Genomic DNA, 20,596 nt, shown 5'->3' on the forward strand with positions numbered 1-20,596 from the left:
ACTCCTTTCATGGGCAAAATAGAAAAAGGAATCTACTTACGTGATTGTGGTACAAGTTTATCCCCTGAAAAAAAGTGTCCTTACTATTGCATTGTTTAGGCGCAGGGGCATAAGACATTCTTGGCACCCTACCAGATGTAGATACGGAGGGAGAAGGGGATGCCTCACTTAATGAATTTGAGTCTACAAATAAGAAAATAAACAAACATTTCTTACCTAAGGTTTCAATTATTTTACAAAGATATTTACAGAGGTGCGAATCATTGCTAAACGGGAGGAATACTCCATGTCCTGTGTTTCTGACTGCAGAGATCCAAAGACACAATGTCTTCTGTACATTCTATTGCTACAAAACCAAAACAAAAATCTCTATGTTAGGGTAGAGGTAATCTGTTGCATTTTAGGGGTACCTCATCTAACCATTTGGTGGTTATAAAGACTGTCTTGCACTACGTATCATTTGTAACTTGTGTGGGAAGAAAGAACATTACGTCAAATGCTGTAGATCTGTGGAGAAACCTAAAGACAAAGTTAGTGGGGTGTCATTATGTGATGAACCAGGTGTTGTTCTTTAGATCGTAAATGATGTGAATTGTGTTTCACACTTTTGTTATTAATACCCGTCTAATACAGTTGAACTCAGTGGTATCAATGATGATGGACTCCGGGGCTAGGTTATCCTTAGTATCAGAAACTGATTTAACTAGTTAGTTTGATGGGAAAGTCAAATTACTCAATCCTGGTATCACTCCCTACATCAATGGGTATTGAACTAATAGGGTATTTTGAGGGGAATATGTAATTTCGAGGAAATGAGGCATTCGGTAAATTTTGGTTCCACTGAAGGTAGATATGGTGTTCAGCTGGTCCCATCAAAAACCTTTAGGGATTTTCCTTGATTCTAATTCAAATGCCCAATTTCAGATCTGGAAGATGGATAATATTGAAGAAATCTTATCAAAAGAAATTTCTTGAGGTTTTTTCTATAAATGTTGGGTATGTTAAAGGGTAAAAACTTCGTATCTGTTTGAAGGAGGGAGCAATATCTGTCACATGTAAGGTTAGGAGCTTTCTATTCAGCTTTCATGGACCCATGGAAACAGAGTTAAACAGACTCCAATCAGAGTGCATCATTGAAGCAGTTGAGGCTTCGCAATGGGTTGCACCAGTTGTGATTGCCACAAAGAGCTTTAGAGATATCAAGCTGTGTGTTGATGTTAGACATCTTAATGAAGAAGTTATTGAAGATAAATTCCACTTACTCAACATAATGGAGATGATAGGTGTGTTAGGCAATGCAAACCACGCTTGGCCGAAGTTCAGCTTACCACCAAGTTTTAACTGTGTGATGAATGTAAGTACCATACCACATTTATAACCCCTTTCGAAGTTTTCAGGTTTAAAAGAATGCCATTCGGTCTGTGTTCTGTGGCTTCGTTTTTTCAGAGGCTTATAACAAGTTTGTTGTGGAATATCTCTCAGGTAAAATTCTTTCAGGACAATGTTCTCATTTTCACAGGCTCACTTAAACAAGGTGAGAGAGGTCTTGAATATTTTTCTGCTCTAAAGGCATCACTCTCAAAAGTGGGAGGTGTAAATTTTCTTGTCCAAAAATAACATATCATAGGGACAGGGCTCAAGCCAAAGGAAGAATTGGTTAATTCTGTTCAAAAACACATGCAGCTCACCACAAAAAGGAAGTATAAGCCTGCTTAGGCATGGCAGAGTTTAATGACAGATATGTTCCCAATTTTGCCAAACATTTCTGTTGCATTAGATAGTTACTGAAGATTCCCATCTTCAGTAACTACCTAATGCAACAAATGGTTGGACAACTGGTTGAACAAATGTCAGAAGGAATTGAGGATACCAAATTTGCATTGGAATTAGCACAATCTCTTAACAGTTTTAAACCAGGTTTGCTGTGTTGTGCAATCATGGCTTCCAGTGACAAATGTCTTAGTGGTGTTCTGAAGGTGATGCAAAATAGCGAGGAGGTCACAATAGCATTTGCATCAAGTTTCACTAAAAGGGGCAGAAGCATGTTATTCTATGATTGAAAAGGAAGAGTTAGCAGTATTTTGATCACTGAAGAAATGTTTTTGTGGGGTGTTCGTTTTGTTGTATATTCAAATAACAATCCCTTGCGAAAAATCTTTGAGAAAAAAGGATTGGACAGTGATTCTTCATTCATACATACATGGATAGTTGGATTGCAGGACTTTCAATTTGTAGTTAAGTAAATACTTGGTGAGAATAATCAATTGGGGGGTTGTTAATCGAGATTGAGAAATCATGCGCTAGAAAAAGGAGGTAACGCAGAAGCATGGTGGATGGAAGATGACGTCAAAGGTATTATTTCTGAGAGTGACTGGGTGTCAGAAATGTGAGAATGATGAGGTAGGTGAGATGATATTGCTATTGACACAGTAGGACCCATTAGTGGTGAATCAACAGCAAGGTATCTATTGGTGTTGGTAGATACTCTCTCCAGGCAAGCAGAGGTGATGGTTACGACAGAAATCAAAACAGCAGCTGTTCTCAAGTTTTTGTTTAGGGTGTTTGCTGTGGAGGGTAATCCAAAGAGCATTCTAACCGATAATGGGGTGCAGTTGACCTCTAAGGTCATGGAAGACTTTTTGGAAGTCATAGTCATTAAGCATAAGAAATGTGCCCTATACTATCCAGAAACAAATGGCATGGTCGAGATATAACAGAGCACCGAAGGAAACAATTCAAGTTGTTAAACAGAAAGGTGTAAAGTAGATTGAAATGGTGAAGTGTAGGGTGGAAGAATGTAGGTACACGCCTCATACTATCACTGGGATGAGTCCATTTATACTGTTCTGGAAGAAAGTAAACAGAGGTATGTTCTTCCTAAGGCTGTCAAACATATGGGCATTGTGGTGGGGGAAGTGGTGAAAATGAAACTACTGAAAGGTTCTGGTGTTACTTCCTCACATTTTAGTAACACTTGTAAAGTGACCATGGTGTTGAAGGGAGCAGTTAAAGTGGATGACAGGAGGATTGCATGCTTGTATCTATTCTACATAATTCATGGTCTAAAATGTAATCTTGATATGTGTTTATGTTGATGTATATTTATTTCTATTTTTTGAAGTTTAAATTATATTTGATTGGGTTAGGTAGGAGGTGTGTGGTATTGTTTATTTCTGCTTCAATTGGTATCTTCCTTTCTCCCCTATTTGTCTTGTATTCTAATTCCATAGCATTCCCTAATGGAATGTTTATGTTCAAGAAACTGGGAGTTGAGAGATCTGTGTGGAGGGTCTTTGGCTGTGGTAATACACTGTGCTGTAGCTAGAGTTTCTCTTGTAAATACATGGAACCTATCCAGAATACAATGTCCTCCTTTTTCATGTCATCCCTGCTGGAGTGAACCTCACAGCCATATAATTATTCTTGAGGGAGTATAAGCAGACCCACACCACCAAAGGGGCAGCTTCTGGCCACCTTATAGGACGCTTTGGTCACAGGCTCCATTCCACACCTCCGCCAGCGGAAGGCCCTAGCGATGGACAGCCAGCGAACCCTCTGAAATCAAAAGGTTACAAATAACAAGTGTGAGAAGTTGGCCTGGCATATGCTGGTCACTAGTTATAGTGGCCACCTTGCACCAGTCCAATTCGACTCTTTTGGTAGATAGGTTTAAGACAACCTTTTAAAGAAAGCTGTCCTAGTGGTAGCTGTGGAAAGCAGCCTTCAGGCTAAGTCTCAGAGGAATGTAAAGCAGCTTGTTTTACCTTATAATCTCTTGAATTACCAAATGAAGGGACACCACATAGGTATATATATCAAATATATATGTATTTATTTCTAGACACACTCTGCTAACCTCTTTATGAGATTAGAAGCCAGATACACATTCAACTGTCAATGTTTCACAATAAATTAAGCACAAATATGACTGGAGCCGTAGGGGCGTACAAGACCATATACTAAAAAAATGGTATAAGAATGTTGACTTGCAAAATGACAAGGCCTAGGGCCTGGGGAATCGCTGGGGCTCCACTACTGCAGTGTTAGCAGGTAAGTAACAGGCCCATGGGAGACGCGTGCAGTGTGTGAACACAGCCGCGGGTTCCCTATTGATTAAAATGGTGCAAGTCGCGGTTTGATTTTTAAAGTTCTAGGGTACTTCGAGGAAGTCTACAAGCAAGCCACTTACAAGGTAAGTAATTCGAGGGCCAACACACACTAGGGCACTGGAGTGCACAAGTTACCTCACCCAGGGAAGCCAGGTGCATAGGTGTCTTTTGGTGTCGGGTCGCGTCGCTGTTTTCTATGGAGACCAAAGAAGACTTGCTGCTTGCGTTGACTGAAGAAGTGTCCGGTGGAATCCAAGGATGGATTCAAGATGCTGAAGACCTGAAAATTGAAGGGACAGTGTTCAAAGTCACTTGCCAGTGACCGGTGGCCAGAAAGATGGATGACCACAGATGTCGGGTGATTTCAGGTCGTCGATGGTGTTTTGACTCTTCGCTCACGAGGTCCAGGAAGACTCGACGATGACCAGCAGCTGGATTCGGAGTGTCCCATAATGTCTGCAGCTGATGGCGGTATTGACAACCGGATTGGAGTCAACAAGCCTTGGCAACTGCAAGTCTTGTGTAGAGTGAAGAAAGTTGATGGTGCAGACCAGCAAGGTCTGAGGGACTCACCCAGTGAGGGTAAGTGAGGGCAGGCCTGGAGTAACCAGGGGAGGCCTTTGAGTTGATAAGAAAGTCTTCGGGAGCCCCACAAGCCAACGGGCAAGGGATTGCAAAGACACCTCTTGAGGAAATGCTTCACAGAAGCCCACGGTCACTCGGGATGGGGTAGGCCTCTGATTTTCGCTGCACAGCCTGCTGGAGGCGTGGGCCACAAGTGGTCCAACGCACAAGTTCGTAGAACATCGAGAAAGGGTTACACTCGACAATAGTGCATGGTTCCCAGGTATTGCAGTTCCTCATCACTCGTGGGGTCCACTCGCCTCAGCTTTGCTCACAATGGCCATCAAGAAACCAGGAAATCTACTTCTGGGGCTGCAGGAACTTCAGACTCCGGCGGGAAAGTTTGCGACTGTTGATTCAAGTTTTTGGTGCCTGCCAAGCAGGGGAGTCACTCCTTGACTCCAAGGGAGATTCTTCTGTCTTCCAAAGGTAGTGGAACGTCGAAGGGCCAGGATTCTTCTTTGTAGAGTGTCGTCCAGGGTTATCTACTTTACAATGGCAAGGTTGGCTATCTTATACTGAAGATAGGGGAGGGACTAGGTCTATGACCACTCCTCTAGGAGGGTCAGGGTTTGGGGTGGTTACACCCACTTCCCTTTGTCCAGTTTCACGCCAGAGCAGGGACAGGTAGCCCCTGAACCGGTTTGAGCTGGCATATGCACAGAGGAGCCTACTGCTCCCCCAGTGCAGGACTTCAAAGCACTCTAGAAGTGCACCCACCCAGCCCCAATACACTAAATCCTGTCTGGAAGGTGGTGACACCTCCCTGTGACAGGATGCCTATTGTGATAGGATGCCTATTGTTGGGCTTCCTCCACTGCGAGTTTCATTCCGCAGCAGGAGGGCAGCCCAGTGTCTGTGCTGGTGGCATCCATTTTGTGATGCCAGGGCTCTATAGGATTTCTATCGTTTTACATGTCGTCCCATCTAGAAGGGTGGGATCATGCTCCCACATCATGGACTGATGTGGGGGGTATGATTCCAAGTTGTTTGACACCAAACACGACATGTTTTGATGCAGTCATTCCAAAGTTAGCATTTTAATGCACTTAAGAGTATATGGTTTAACCGCATCCACAAACAGCCATTGAGAATAGACTCTGGTAACTGCAGAGGGGCCCTGCTCAGGCAAAGGCACCCCCTCACATTGTAAACCACGCACCTTGCCCTCAGGATGGATAGGGCCTGCCATAGGGGGGCCTACGCCTCTGACATCAAGTAGGAGACCATGAACTGATCATAGGTTCCCAGGAAGCAAGTTTTGGCTTCCATTCGAAGCAGTCACCCAGTGGTATGGAATGATGAAAACAGTGGGAGCTAGTGACATTTTAAAGTTGTGGGGCATAAAAACCTGCCTCAAATATGATGGGGTTAGTGAGTGATGCATGCAAGCTCAAATAGGGGTTTATGGGATTCTTCCCTGTGACGAGCCTCAACAGTAGATCTGTAAAATGGTCCATTTTATGTAACTTTTCTCTAAGGAAATCAGCTAAAAGGCTACAAGTTTTAAGCAATTCTGAATGGGTACTCATGAAAATTAAACTAATTTATGGCATTGGTCATAATACCAATAACCAACATGCCCATGACCAGACTTTCTTCCTCTTCAAACGTACTGGGGTCAGAAATGCTATATCTAGTATAAAGCTGCAAGGACAACACAAGTCACGTACAACATCTGTAGCACACCCTGTCATCAGCAGTGTAGCAATAATGTCAGGGGTCCTAATGTGATCTGACACAATCCTGTTAAGTGTCTTAACGCTGCCTTACGAATAAGGCGAAACCCCTATCGCCACCACAACGTCATTGAAAGTGACGTTTTGGTGGCGATAGGGGCTTGTAAATATGCCCCTCCATTTGTAGAAACAGCTTGTGCCATAAATAAGGCCTGTTTGAGGCTGGTGTTAAAAAGGAGCAATATGTTTATTTCTCCAAACTATTCAGATTTGTCATCTGTTCTGTACTCTACAAATTAAATACAATCTGAAATCACACACACAACTTTGCACTCTTGTGCAAAGGTTTGTGCATGACACTACGCAGCCTGATTGTGTGCTGGCACTAGGAAAGCAGCACCATACCTTTTTTTTTAAACTTAATTGACCATTTTTATGTTAAGTTGACAAACGTAAGTAACAATTACTCAATGCATCATTACAGTAACCTTCCATAATGAATAGCAATGTCTTATAAATACATCTTACCAGGGGGTGTCTCGCACACTAAGCACATTAATCAGAAAATCATATTTCACACTGTAAAAGATCTGTGGCTACTCCCTCTTTGTGTATCTTATATTCATACATTGTGCTGCCACTGTGGGTCAACCCACCCCGGTGGGGACAATCCCGTCAGGGAGCTGCTGTATTGAGGCAGACCCCTCCTTCAGCAAATAGCTCTTTAAAGCGTTCCAAATGTCCCTGGGCCTCGATGTCAATGGTATCGTGATAGCAAATAGGTCCCAATTTGTATTGCAATAAATGAGACTGTTAAGCCAGGCATTAGTTGTTGGGGTGAATTCATTACCCCACTGTAATGCTAGTTCTCGCTTGGCTAATAGCAAGGCAGTGGCTACGAATCTGAGCACCCATATGAGAACATTACGGACATACCCCAGTAGGGCTACCTCTGGCATAGGGCTAATATCAAGATGTATCATACATGACAGAATTGTGTACACTGCCTTCCAGTATCCCCCCACTTTCACCCAGGTCCAAGTCATGTGAACTGCTTGCTGTCATCCACACTTGGGGCACGAATGTGATCGCGAGGGGTCTATGGAATGGAGTTTATGCCCTCCATAGGAATTTAAAGTGGATTAGTTTGTGTTTACTGTTCAAGGAGACTTCTTTAGTCTGGGTACAACAGAAGGCATAATGTGCATCTTCTATTGGGTGGCCTAGGTCCCGCTCCCAGGTCTCTCGTATCTTGGTTTCTCTGCTGGGAATTAATGCTATAGAGGCCCTATACAGTTTGGAAATGAGGTGGGCTCCATCTTGATTTGTGATCAATAGGGTCAATGATGTAAAGGAAACTGGCTCTAGCGGGAACTCAGTTATCTGTGCCCTCAGTGCGCCACGGAGTTTGCTGAATACGAAATGATCCATGAACGAGGCTTCACTAAACCTGTCTTCCTCTGTGCTGGACAAAACATGACCTCCCGGAAATAAATCCCCAAACTTATCTAATGAATATGTGCTGAGTGTATGCTGTACTAACATTTTTTCTATAATGGGCAGCCATAGGCTGTTGACAACCGGCAGGGCCGGACTGGCTGCATCGGGCACTGGGTATTTCCCCGGTGGGCCACCAGGGTGGGGGCCGGTTTTGGGCCCCTGGGGGGTCGATTTTGCATTGCTGCAAAATCGACCCCTGTAACAAAATCGGCCGAAACCGGCCCTGGCAAACAGCTTGGCCGAACCCCCATCCTCCCGGGAGGAGGAGGGGTGGTAGGCCGAGCACTTTGCCCGGGCCGGATTTGGTTCTCAGTCCGGTCCTGACAACTGGTAGGGCTGAGGAGTATAAAGTATGATGCCCAGTCACTCGCACCAGTTTCTTCCAAGATTCTGAGTTGGACAGGGAGCACTAAATCAGTCTCCGGTCTAGAGTAAGGTATTCTTGCTCTGGGTGATACCAGGAGTGCGCAAAGCTACATTGCGCGACTAGATAATAAATGTGGAAATTGGGGACCCCCAGCCCACCCATCTCGCACAGCAGGGTCAGTGTGTCCCAGCTAATCCTCGCTCTGCCGCCATCCCATGCCAATCTGATCAAATGGGACCGTACTGTGCGGAAAAAAAACTGTTCGACCTGTTGCTCCAGCGTGTTAAGCGCAGGCCCGTAGTTCCGTAAAATGATCTGGTCAACCTCCCTATGGAGCTGTATTCCCAAGTATCTGGTGTACTCATCACACCACGTCAAGGGGAATGCGCATTACCACCTAGCAGTGCATGGTGTCAGCGTGAAAATTTCAGATTTTCCACAATTTCTGTCCAATCCTGAGAATCCCCCAAACCGGATGACCTCTCTGATTAGTGGATCTAGATTTTCCTGAGGGTGATGCACATACAGCACAATGTCGTCAGCATAGAGGGACATAAGTAGGGGGCCTGTATTGAATTGGAGTCCCCTGTGTAAGTGTCTTTCCTGTAGATGCCTAACCAAGGGATCCAGCGCTATAATAAAAAGTAGCAGTAACAAAGGGCAGCCTTACCTAGTGCCGCGAAAGAGTTGGAATTGGGCAGACAAAGTACTGTTTAGCCGAAGTCTTGCCATTGGCGATGCATATAGTAGTGCTGTGAGATTGACACACCCCTTTGGCATGCTCATCCTTTGCATGACAGCGAGAAAAAAAGGCCACTCCAAAGAGTCAAAGGCCTTTTCAGCATCAAGTAGCACAGCTGCCGCCGGCACCTCCGGGGCTATCCTGTGAATGACAGCAAATAGCATTTGGAGGTTGAGGGCAGTCGACCGGTGCGGGACAAATCCCGACTGAGTGGGTGAAATAATCTTATCCAGCACCAGTCTGAGTGCTAGCATTTTTGCCAAGATCTTGTAATCAAGATTTAACAAGGACAGTGGCCTGTACGATCTGCAAAGAAGCGGGTTCTTTCTGGGCTTGGGGAGCAATATAATTACAGCTTCCCGCAGCGTGAGGGGAAGTACTTGCCATTCGAGAGCTTTGTTTTAAACCTCAAGTAGGTAGGGAGCTAAGATACGTTTGTAGGCCTTGTAGAAATTTCCTTTGAAACAATCAAGGCCAGGGGCAGTTGAGCCATTCACGGCATCAATGGCACTGATAATTTCCACAGCGGAGAAAGGTTCCACTAAGAACTGCTGCATAACCTTAGTCAGCCATACTAATGCAATTTCTTCCAAATATGCAGTGCGGGTTTCATCGCTATGTATATCTCGCGTCGAGTACAAACTGGAGTAATAATCTAGGAACTCGTCTTGGATATCAGGGATACCAGTCAGTATCTTACCCTGTGAGGAGCGGAGACTGGCAATGTACGCCCGCCCTGAAGGGGGCCTTAGGATTCACGCCAATTTGCGACCTGGTCTCTGCCCTACTCTATATCGATGCGCAATGGAGTACTTGCTTAAGAAGTGTGCCTCCCGTACTGCTGCCTCCCTAAATTCCGTCAATAGCACCAGATGGCGACTACCTGTGGCCTGATCGGGGGTTTCTGGCCTGTTCCTGGTCTAGTACGCTTAGCTGTTGTTCAATACTCGTAAGTGTATGCTGTAGGTCTCTCAACACCCCGGCATGCTTAGAAATACAGATCCCCCCTTGCATACGCCTTAAATGCCTCCCAGAGCATAGCCCAGGACTGGACCGATCCCTCATTTAGCTCAAAATATTCAATAATTGCCTCAAGCATCTCAGCACCGAAGACCTCATCAAGCAGAGCCTGGCTGGGAAATCTCCACTGTCTTTCGCTACCTTCCGGGCGTGGGACTCTAAGTGTCATTGTAACTGGGGAGTGGTCAGAGACTGTTCTAGGCAGGTGCTGGGTAGCTTCGTACCAGGCAACCAAGTTAGGGGACACCAGCCAGAAGTCCAGTCATGTCCATGTGTTGTGCTGTGCAGAGTAATGGGTGTATGCACTGTCACCTGGCCGGCAATGTCGCCATACATCTAACAATCCAAGTTCATCACATTGGTCCAACAGCGCACGCCAAGCATGAGGTTTTGTGGCGGGGGAGTCTGATGTGTTATCTCGTGCAGGTTTTAGTAAGGGGTTAAATTCCACACCCATGCAGACATAGTCCGCGTCTAACTGTAGAATCTGCGCGTGTATGTCCTGGGAGAACTCCTTGTCATCTGTATTAGGCGCATACACACATATAAGCGCTATTTGTCTGCCCACTGCCATTGTATACCTGCCTCCGTTATCGGATCGAACACTGGAGAGTTGAAAGGGTAATCGCTTGTGTATCAGTATAGCAGTACCTCTTGCATACGAACTATAATTGGTAAAGTATCTGTGAGGTTCCCATGCTGTGGCAAAATGTTTATGTGCTGATTTGGGCAGGTGTGTTTCTTGAAGAAACACAACATCAACCTGGTGGTGCTGCAGGTAGTTTAAAACTTGCTTACCCTTCTTAGCGTTATTTAAGCCCCTGACGTTCCATGTGATTAATGTTAAGCTGGTGTGGAAGGTCAAATTAATCCTGCTGTCATATGCCTGGCCTAGCACTAGGACTGTTTGTGCATTGCGAAACATCAGTACAACTGCCACTATGAGTAGTAGACATAAAAAGAATGGTAAACAATATAAACAAAAAAACGCCCCACCCATCCCTGCACCCACAACTGCAGGGAAATCCCCTGTTGCCTAATACACAGAGTGCACCATAACTTTACCCAAACGTGATGAAAGGTAGAGTAGAACATTATACACTCAAAGTGGTATAATCCAACCTAACGTGATACACACTTTTTTTTTAAATAAATTATTTTTATTGATATATAACAAACAAAAATCAGCATTCAAACAAAAGGCATATGGTTAATTTTACCAGTAGGAGGAGTTCATTCAATGAAATTTTGATAATACAGAGCAGCAATCAGAATAAAACCCTAGAGTTCAGTTGGTACAAGTTATGGTGTGGACAGGTCATCCAGGCCAACACTACGTGGCGGACTACAAATCTCCCCACGGTACGTGTTCAAGGCCCCCAAATTAAGGACCATTTCTTCTGGCATCCCCTTGCAACATAGACAGTCTTTTCCCGGAACATGCACCAGTCCATGCTTTTCTTCCATTCCGTGAGTGTAGGGGGGTGAGTGGCTCCCCACTACTGATCTATGTTTCGTTTTGCCAACATGAGTCCCAGTGTTACCCAGATCCTGCCCATTCGCCCCAGATCTGTAGGTTCCCACACGTTCAAAAGGCACCTCTTTGCTTTGAGGCGGATATCAAGTCTCAATATTTCGCTTAGCACTGTGTGTATTTGGCGCCAGTATCGCTGAATGAGGTCACATTCCCATATTATATGCATGAACGTTCCCTCAGAGCCACATTGACATCCGCATTCACTCCCCTCAGCCCTCCCCATTCGGATCAGACAGGGCCCAGTGACGTACACTCTGTGGAGGATTTTAAGCTGAACTAGTCGCACCCTGGCCGATATAGCCACTTCCTTCGGGGAGGACAATGCCTCTTGCCATTCCTCATCGTCTAATTCGAGGCCATCACTCTCCCACTTTGCCCTGATTCCCTGGAGGGGTTCAGCTACATTATTAATGAGTTTTTTGTAAGTGAGGTATATCATTTTTTCTGGTAGGTAGCCGTCAAGCAGTCTGTCCTAAAGAGGAGTGTAATCTGGGAGAGAGGAGCCTGGGGGTATGTGTGTCTGCAATGTATGGTGGACCTGAAGGTAACGGAAGTATTCTGTGTTGGCGAGTTCATACTTCTGCTGTAAATAGGCAAAGGGCAGCACTGCCCCCTTTACCCACACATCCCCGATGGTCGAGATCCCTATAAGGTCCCATTTGTAAAATCCCTTTGACTTCCAAAGATCACCTAGGATCTCGGAATCCCAGAGAGGTGCGGCTGACGTCGGTTTCTGTTCCCAACCCAAACCCCTAGTGGCAGTGTGCCACACCTGTACCGAGTGTTTCGTCGGCCCAGTCAGGGGGAAGCGTTTTGGTCTGGAATAAAGTGCTCTGTAGTAGTTCCCGCCTGGGAGAAGCCACCGGTCCATTGTGTAACCCGGGTCATCCATACTTCGGTACGTACCATGATTTATAGCCGCGAGGTGTGCCGCCCAGTAATATTTCTTGAGGTCGGGGAGACTGATTCCACCATCGTACCAGTTAAGGGCAAGTTTGTGGAGTGCTATCCTAGGCTTCCCTCCCGATAATAAAATCCCTCTGCATGCCCTCGATTTCTTTAAAATAACTGGTAGGCACTGGGTCTGGGAAATTTTGTAGTACATATAGGAAGCGAGGCAGGGACATCATCTTGAAGAGCGCCGCCCTGCCCAGCAGTGTTAGAGGGAGTGCCTTCCACGCGGTAGCATTCCGCTTCAGTCTTTGCAGTGGCAGGTATAGGTTATGGTTGTAGCAGACCTGGGGGTCAGACGTCACATATATTCCTAAGTATTTAAAGCCCTCAATGGTGATTTGGCTTGGACAGCCTTTGGGGACAGCGGGGCGGCCCCCATGCAGAACGTATATAAGGGATTTGCCCCTGTTAATGGAATAACCGGAGAACCTCCCGAAAATTGCAAGTATATCAAACACAGCAATCAACGACCTCTTGGGAGTGGCTAAGAATAACAGAATATCATCTGCATATAGCGAGATGAGGTCTTCCCATGATGGAGCCCACTTCAATCCACGTATGACCGGGTCCCTCCGGATCCACGCTGCCAGGGGTTCCAGCACTAGGGCAAAAAGGAGGGGGGAAAGTGGACACCCTTGGGTACCTCGCCCCAACGAGAAAAGCGTAGACTTTCTGTTGTTCACTACGACCTGCGCCAGGGGTTTGGAGGAAAGGAGCCTGACCCACTGGATAAACCCCTCCCCAAATCCCATCTTCGTAAGCACGGCAAAAAGGTAGGGCCATTCTATGGTGTTGAATGCCATTGTGGTGTCCGATGAGACTATAATTGCTGGTTCTTGTAGCGTGCCCAGCCGTCCCATCACGCCATGCACTCTCTGGAGGTTCAGGGCTGTGTTACGTCGAGGCATGAAGCCCGACTGGTCTGGGTGTACCAGGTCGCCGATCACTTTAACAAGGCGGTTGGCAAGTAGTTTAGCGAGAATTTTGGGCTCCGCGTTTAGGAGGGAGATGGGTCTAGAGGACGTACAGTGGAAATTGTGGCTATCTGCTGGTCAAGCAGCAACTCCCCTCGTTCCATCTGCCTATGTGGATTGGATCGTAAATGGAAGGGAGTTCCGCATCATTAATCCCACACCTCGGGAACCAGTAGTGAAACCTGTGTGTGCCACTCATTTGTAGCCCCATCTGTTCAGTGCCTTGCAAGTATTGCACACCAGATGGGTCTCATGGAGGAGGACCACATCCGGTGCATGTCTCCTGATGTATTGAAGCACAACACAGCACTTGACCCTGTCCCTTAACCCGTTCACATTCCAGCTCAAAAGCTTAAGATTGCAGTCCCCGTGCATGTGTATGTAAGTGAGCGAAAGTCATTAGCTCCTCTCACCTAAGAATGCTTTTCCGTGCTGACTTATGACAAACAAAACGATCAACATTAACCCAACACCTCCCTCCCTGCCCCCCTGCACTTTGGGCCTTAAACTGGCCATGAATCTAACTTGCTGAGTGCCTGTCGCCCAACTTGGAAACTAAAAGTAGAAATGTGGGTGTGAAAGAGTCGCTACATCCCCCCCAAAAAACGATTTGTGTCTCTTCTGCTCCTCGAGAGGGTGAGTCCCAAGAGTCATGCCTCCTCAAACGCAGTTAGGCCCCTAAGTCAATGGCAACCCCCATGCCCTGATACCTGAGGCCCTCGCCGATGCAGGGAGCCATACATTGCGCAGCAAGGTTCAATGCGCCCCAGTCTTTCGACCTTTTGTGTCCAGACAAGTTTGCTAGTCTTCTAAGCCGAGATTACGTTCCTTGACCCCACGTCAACTCTCTTGCCAGTCTGATGCCGATTCCAGGGTGTCAAAGAACCAGGTTTTACCATCGGTCTCCACACTTAGGTGCACGGGGAACAGGTTGGCGTACTTCAATCCCTTGTCTCGGAGCATCTTCTTTACTGCCAGAAAGGATCTGCTTTGCCTCTGGACTGCCTGCGTGAAGTCAGGGAAAAAAGAGATCATAGCATTTTCGTACTTGAGTGGTGGGCCTGCCCGGGCATTTTGAAGAATTATGTCTCCGTCGCGGTAGTTTAATACTCGTGCCAACATCGGTCACGGGGGAGCTCCAGGTTTCGGCCGTCCCCCCGGGACTCTGTGCACCCTTTCTATCACGAAAATTTTTGAAAGGCCTTTAGGTTGGATGTGAGTAAGTATAAGGTCCTAAAAAAAGAGGTCTGGTGCCTGTCCCTTCACTCGCTCCGGCACTCCCAAAAAGCGTACGGTATTGCGGCGGGTGCGACCCTCATATTTGTCGAGCTTACTCTCAGCAAACTTCCGAAAGGACTGCAACTCATGTATCTTGGTCTGCAGTTTGGAGGTGTCGTCCACCAGGCTCGTGACGGTGATCTCCAGGTGTTTGACCTTTTCGTTAATCTTCGGCAGTTCTGCCCGTATCAATGTGACATCTGTGGATATCACGTCCATTCTCTGTTCCAGAGACGACCTCACTCCAGAAATAGCCTCCATGACGTCTTTGAGCGTGAGTTCCATAGGGTTTTCATAAGTTCCAATGCCTGCCTTGTCTCTGGTCCGCTGGTCTTGGGGTGAGGCCTTCGTAAACATGTAACGGTCCAATTTGTTTTGCTGGACCATTCTGGATCCCTTCGGGTCCGACATTTTGGATGGTGCCGGTGTCGCCCCTAGTTTTGGTACAATCGTACCACTCACAGTCTTCGGGACACCCTGGCGGCGTCCCGTCAGTTGGTGGATGCAACACCCACCAGCGCCCTTGTCACCAGTGACTCAGTTGGGGTGGGGGCCGCAGCGGCTAATCACGACAGGTTGGTACTCCTAGTCATGGAGGTTATGTTGCCAGCCCACACAGGCCCTTCAGGGCATCCAGTTCCAGGCCCAGGGCTGGAGAAAGCCGCTGGGGGTTCACCGCCCCGTCATGTCAGCACCGACACACCCCACCGCCGTGCCACTGTCCCACCAGTTCAGCGTGCGCAGGCTAAATTTTGCACTTGCCACCACGACTCCAGGTAGGAGTATGCCAATAGTCCTGGTTGGTCACAAAGACTGGATGCCAGGCCAAGAAAACATGCCTGGGTGAGGCACTGTGGGCCGGTCGTCCCCAGTAGAGGCATAGCCTCGGGATGCAGGATTTGGCAACAAGTGCGATGAACTTCATTAGCAAATAAGAGTGCGAGTGAGCCCTCTCGCCGTGTGCGGAACTCCCGGTGAAAGGATCGTCCTGACCACCGAGGCCCTTTGGCGGCACACGGCCGGCTCCGCCATGCGTCGTTACGTCGTCGGCTGCTGCAGCTAATCCACTGCCTGGTTGCAGTTTGTGTGGAGGCCGCAGACCTCGGTCATCGGATCTCTGGATTACGGGGGTGTACAGCCGCGATTCCGGTATCGACAGAGTCAGCAGAGGCTCCGGTTGCAGTTTTGGAGCTCCGAGATCAGATAGATGTGCCGGATAGTCGTGGTGAAGGGGTTTTAGGATGGAGCTAGTCTAACCAGCAGCCGCCATGCAACGCTGCTTGGCCACGCCCCCAACGTGATACACACTTGGGGTGTGGCAACGCCTCGCCATCCCACCCAACTTTGATAGGATAATTAGAAAAATGAAAAAACGAAATATGTTAAATCCAGTCCATGAATATACCCATTAGCAAAATTAAAAAAACACAGGACAACTCTGACAAATGTTCTGAAGGGGTAGCATTTAGCTTCACTCTGTGGAGAATAGCTCCACGCTGGCCACCAAGCCACTGAGAGGGGGGGAGGCTCCAGCAGGGTTTTTCTGGTGGGATCCTTCAGTTCCTCTGTACTTGCAGCAAAAAACTTGAACCTCCGAGGGGGTATCCAATACACTAGTTTTCCCTCCCACGTCAACAAGCAGGTGAGCGGGGTAGATCATGCCGTACTTTAGGCCTAGATTCGGAGCGTAGCTTTTACGCCGGTGTACTTCCTTCTTGCCTCTTGGACCATGGTTGTGAAGTCCGGGAACAGCATGATAATAGAACCCTGACAGAATAGGGTACCATTTTCCCTTGCCAGCCGCAGTGCTGTATCCCTATCCCGGAAATGTAATAGTCGGGCCAAGATAGGGCTTGGCTGGACGCCTGGGATGGGGCGAGGCCCAGTTGTGTGGTGCGCTTGCTCTACAACAAAGGTGGAGGTAAAGGGCTCTCTTCCAAATAAATCCGTTAGGAGTGACTACACAAAGGTGTCCATCCTACCGTTGCTTGTGGTCTCCAGGACTCCAAGAATACGCTTACTCCTAGCTTCTAAGTCTTTATTTCTCATAGCGACATTCTTCAGGATTTTCTCGACTCTTTCTAGGCGTTTAAAGAATTGCGTTGCCCCATCCTCTAAATCTGACAATCTACCTTCAACTGTATCCAAGCGCCGTTCATGCACATCTAATTTAGCCCCCATAGTGTCCAAGCACTTTTCCAGAGAATCAAAGCGTCTGTCTATAGCCTTAAATCCTGCCCTCGGGTCCCCCTCCTGTCTGGCTGCTTCCGCTCCCTTCTCTGCCATTTCTGTGGCCCGGTCTGTCTGTACTCCACTTGGCGCGGTGAACTGTAATACCCTTTGTTTAGGGTCTTTCCGTACCATGACCGCACTGTGGCAATGGAATATGGCAGCCTCAGGTGATGTACTGCCGATTTGGGAGGTGATGTGCAGTTCCCTTCCAACCGTTTATTCTGTGCCTTCGTTTATGTCCAAAGGCCCCCAGTAGATACAATCTATGCTGGCTGCTGCATGACTATCCCCGGAGAACTCACAGTCACATCATCCGGTGCAGGTGAGTATTATGGCAAGTTAGTGGGGAGCCAGGATCACAACCGTGCCGTCAAGTGTTCTGCAGAAGCCCGGTGTTCAAGCTGAGCCTAGTGCGGTCTGGGCCCCCTGCGTAGCTGTGCACATCGAGACGCCCTCAGGGTCTGCCATTCACAACGCTCTGACCGGCACCCAATTAACCCAGGCCCAGTGAGCAAACTGAGCACAGTGCGGCACAGGCTTCCAGCATCACTCACGCAGTTCATAACGCACTCGAAATCCCCTCTTCTATCGCACGCCCCCGGCTCCCAGCCCACACAGGCCAGTCCTGCCAGTCAAGCGACCCGCCCCCAGGCTCACCCGCGGCCCCTCTCGTGCGGGGCCTCCGGGAGCTATTCAGCCGGCTTACCTGCGGGCCCGGGAGCCGGCAGTCGCCATGCAGGAACTTGTCTTTGTAGCGTTGTCTTTTCTCGCAGCCCCCTTCTTCTTCACTGCAGGCCGCAAGGTGAGCTCTCCCTGGGTCGCCGGAGTACGCGCATCAGCTCAGGATTCTGGATCTCAGTATGCTGGCCTGGCCTGAGCTCACGCCCGTCCAAATGCTGCTCACTCGATCGCGGCTCCTGCGTAGGGTGACCAACTGGCATGGGTGCAAATTCAGGACAGTGAGTGTAAACATTCAGGACAAAGGGTCAAAATTCAGGACAAAATTTCAGGACAGGAGATCAAAATTCAGGACAAAAGGTAAGTTTTACAGACACATCAGAGGAGGTTGCGCAATATTATATAAGTAAGTAAATAGACAACCACTTGAGTACAAGAGAAAATAAGTTTATATTAGGTTGAGACAATTGTGCCCTTCATGGTTTTTCAGTATGCGTGCAGCTTTAAGCAAATGTGCAGGTCTCTTTGTTGTAACAAAACCGCCGCCCCCACCCCACCTTTCCAGCTCCCAGAGCAAACGCCCGATGCACGGTCCGGCCAGTCTGGCCTTGCTACCACCCACCAATGACGCCCCTCATCTTCACATAGACCCTCTCTCATGTGTATTTAATTTCTTTTATAGTGCTACTCATACCAAGTATGTAGGGCAGAGTGTCGGAGTGAGTTACACCACACACATATTATATAGAGACAATCACTCTTATAAATGTGAAAGTCAATGTATAGGAAATGTTACTTAAGATAATGGGGCTTACAATGTGTAATCATACTTTCATCCATCATTCAGTCTTTCACCATTCATTCTGTCCTTCCATCTGTGCCCATCCATGTCCAAATTCAACCATTTACAAACCTATCCATCACATATCCTTCCATCCATCATTTCACTCATCCATCCCTCCATCCACCCTTTTACCTCCATCCATTATCCATCCATCCACCCTTTCACCCTATCCATCCGTACACTCATCCATCCAGCCATTTACCCATCCAGCCAGCATTTCACTCATTCATCCACCCAGTCACTCATCCTTCCAACCGTTCAGTCATCTATTCACCCATCCTCCCTTTCTCTCTCCATTCCCCTTTCATTTAGCCATCCATCCAGCCTTCCATCCACCCACCCATCCATCTACTCATCCACTCATGAATCCATCCATTGAACCGATCACTCATACATCCTTTCACTCATCCATCCTTTCTCTCATCCATCCAGCCTTTCACTCCTTCACTCATTTATCCATCCTTTTGTCCATCTACTCGCCCTTTCACTCACTCATCCAGCCTTACATCCACCCTTTCACTCATCCGTCCATCCATTCACGCTTTCACTCATTCACTCGCCCATCATCCACCCTTTCACTCATCCATCTGTCCATCATTTCACTCATCCATCCAGCCATCCATCCACCCATCCTTTCACTTACTTACTCACTCACTCACTCACTCACCTTTTCACAATAATTGTGAGCTGAGCCTTTGTCTGCAGAGTTGCTGGTAGAAGTGACCCAACAAGAACTCCACCCTCGCTGTAGTTCCTAAAGTAAGGGGTGGGGTGGAGCAGGGTTCACTATGCCGCTGCACATAGGCAATCTGAAAAAGTGGAAGGCATGAGTCATGCATGATGCACAGTGCCTGGACGTGGGGTGACTGTGACATGGTGTTGTTTCCAGATCTTTAAGTGGGATGAAAAAACTAGGGGGGTCTCTCCAAAAGGGTGTTTGATGTAATTAAGGGTGTGGATTAAAACACCTAAGCTAAAAATCTGTGCTTAGTATAATGTGCCACCCGACTGGTATTTGTGTTGCTTTTGTCATTGCATCCAGATATATAATACAAGAAGTAACGTTACACCTAGAACAAGTAACGTTACTCCTACAACAAGCCAGAACTATTGGCTTTGACAAAGGTTGTTAGTTGCATAAAATAAAAAAGCAGCAACCATGGCTTTCTTGAATATAGTATTGAAAATGCTTCAGTTCTAAAATGATGGGACTCTGAAAGAACTAAAAATCCTTTCCTTTGAACTTCTTTCACTGCCTTCCTTTTGTTAACTGGATTCTCACCTAGCAGCAGCATGGGCGTTTTTGCACTTCCATGTGACAGAATGCCCTGCCCTGGACCAAGGCTGGAGGAGGCCACCACATGCTGTGCCAGCCCAGACTGACCCATTGTCATTCTGTATGTGGAAATCAGCCCCACACAGAATGACAATGGGCGGGGAGGGGCTGCTCTTGTGCTCAGAGGAAGAGCGCGAGGTGCACCATCATGGAGCTGAGACCTTTCGCAGGGGAACAGCTCTGTTCCCTGAAAGCCCAAAATTACAGACAAAAGGCGTCCGTAAAAGGGATCCTCACGGACAACGGACGTGAGGTCCAAGTTACAGACGGTCCGTGAAATTTACGGACGGTTGGTCAACCTACTCCTGCGTCAGCCACAGGGGGTCGCAGTGCCTTCATTCGCGATGGGGTGCCTTGCGGCGTTCAAATCTGTCGTCCTAAGGTAGTATGGCTGGGTATTTGATACGGATAGGACTCAGGATGTCGGGTTGGATGGAGGAGCTGTAGCGCTATGCAGCCATCTTGTCCGGTAGCATGGCCACGTCCGCAGCACCATACCTTAGTATTTATGGCACTTTCCAGGTCTCTGTCTCATGCAATTAGGTTCAACAACTGTGGTTTCTGCAATGTGACAACTTTTCAGATCTGCCCTCTGAGTATTGTTGTTTGTGTGGGCCCTGCAAATGTTTGTGGCCATTGCCCCTTGAGAGTCACTTATGAATGTACAGAAAGCCTGTGTGCCAACATCTCCAGAGCACACCAATGCCCGTTTGTTGCTCAGA

At 47.5% G+C, this 20,596-nt stretch overlaps 1 protein-coding gene across 1 annotated transcript in view; it reads left to right on the plus strand.

Annotated features, from left to right (window-relative positions):
- The first annotated feature begins 17,295 nt into the window (after positions 1-17,295).
- The window catches only part of LOC146817143 (phospholipase A2 inhibitor and Ly6/PLAUR domain-containing protein-like), a 63,935-nt gene continuing 60,634 nt past the window's right edge, over positions 17,296-20,596 (plus strand). Inside the window, exon 1 of the mRNA XM_085609584.1 lies at positions 17,296-17,338. Coding sequence (XP_085465710.1) covers positions 17,296-17,338 — 43 coding nt within the window. The remainder of the gene's footprint in view (positions 17,339-20,596) is intronic.

Source organism: Triturus cristatus, chromosome 6 (assembly GCF_964204655.1).
Source record: "Triturus cristatus chromosome 6, aTriCri1.1, whole genome shotgun sequence".
Taxonomy (NCBI): Eukaryota; Metazoa; Chordata; class Amphibia; order Caudata; family Salamandridae; genus Triturus; species Triturus cristatus.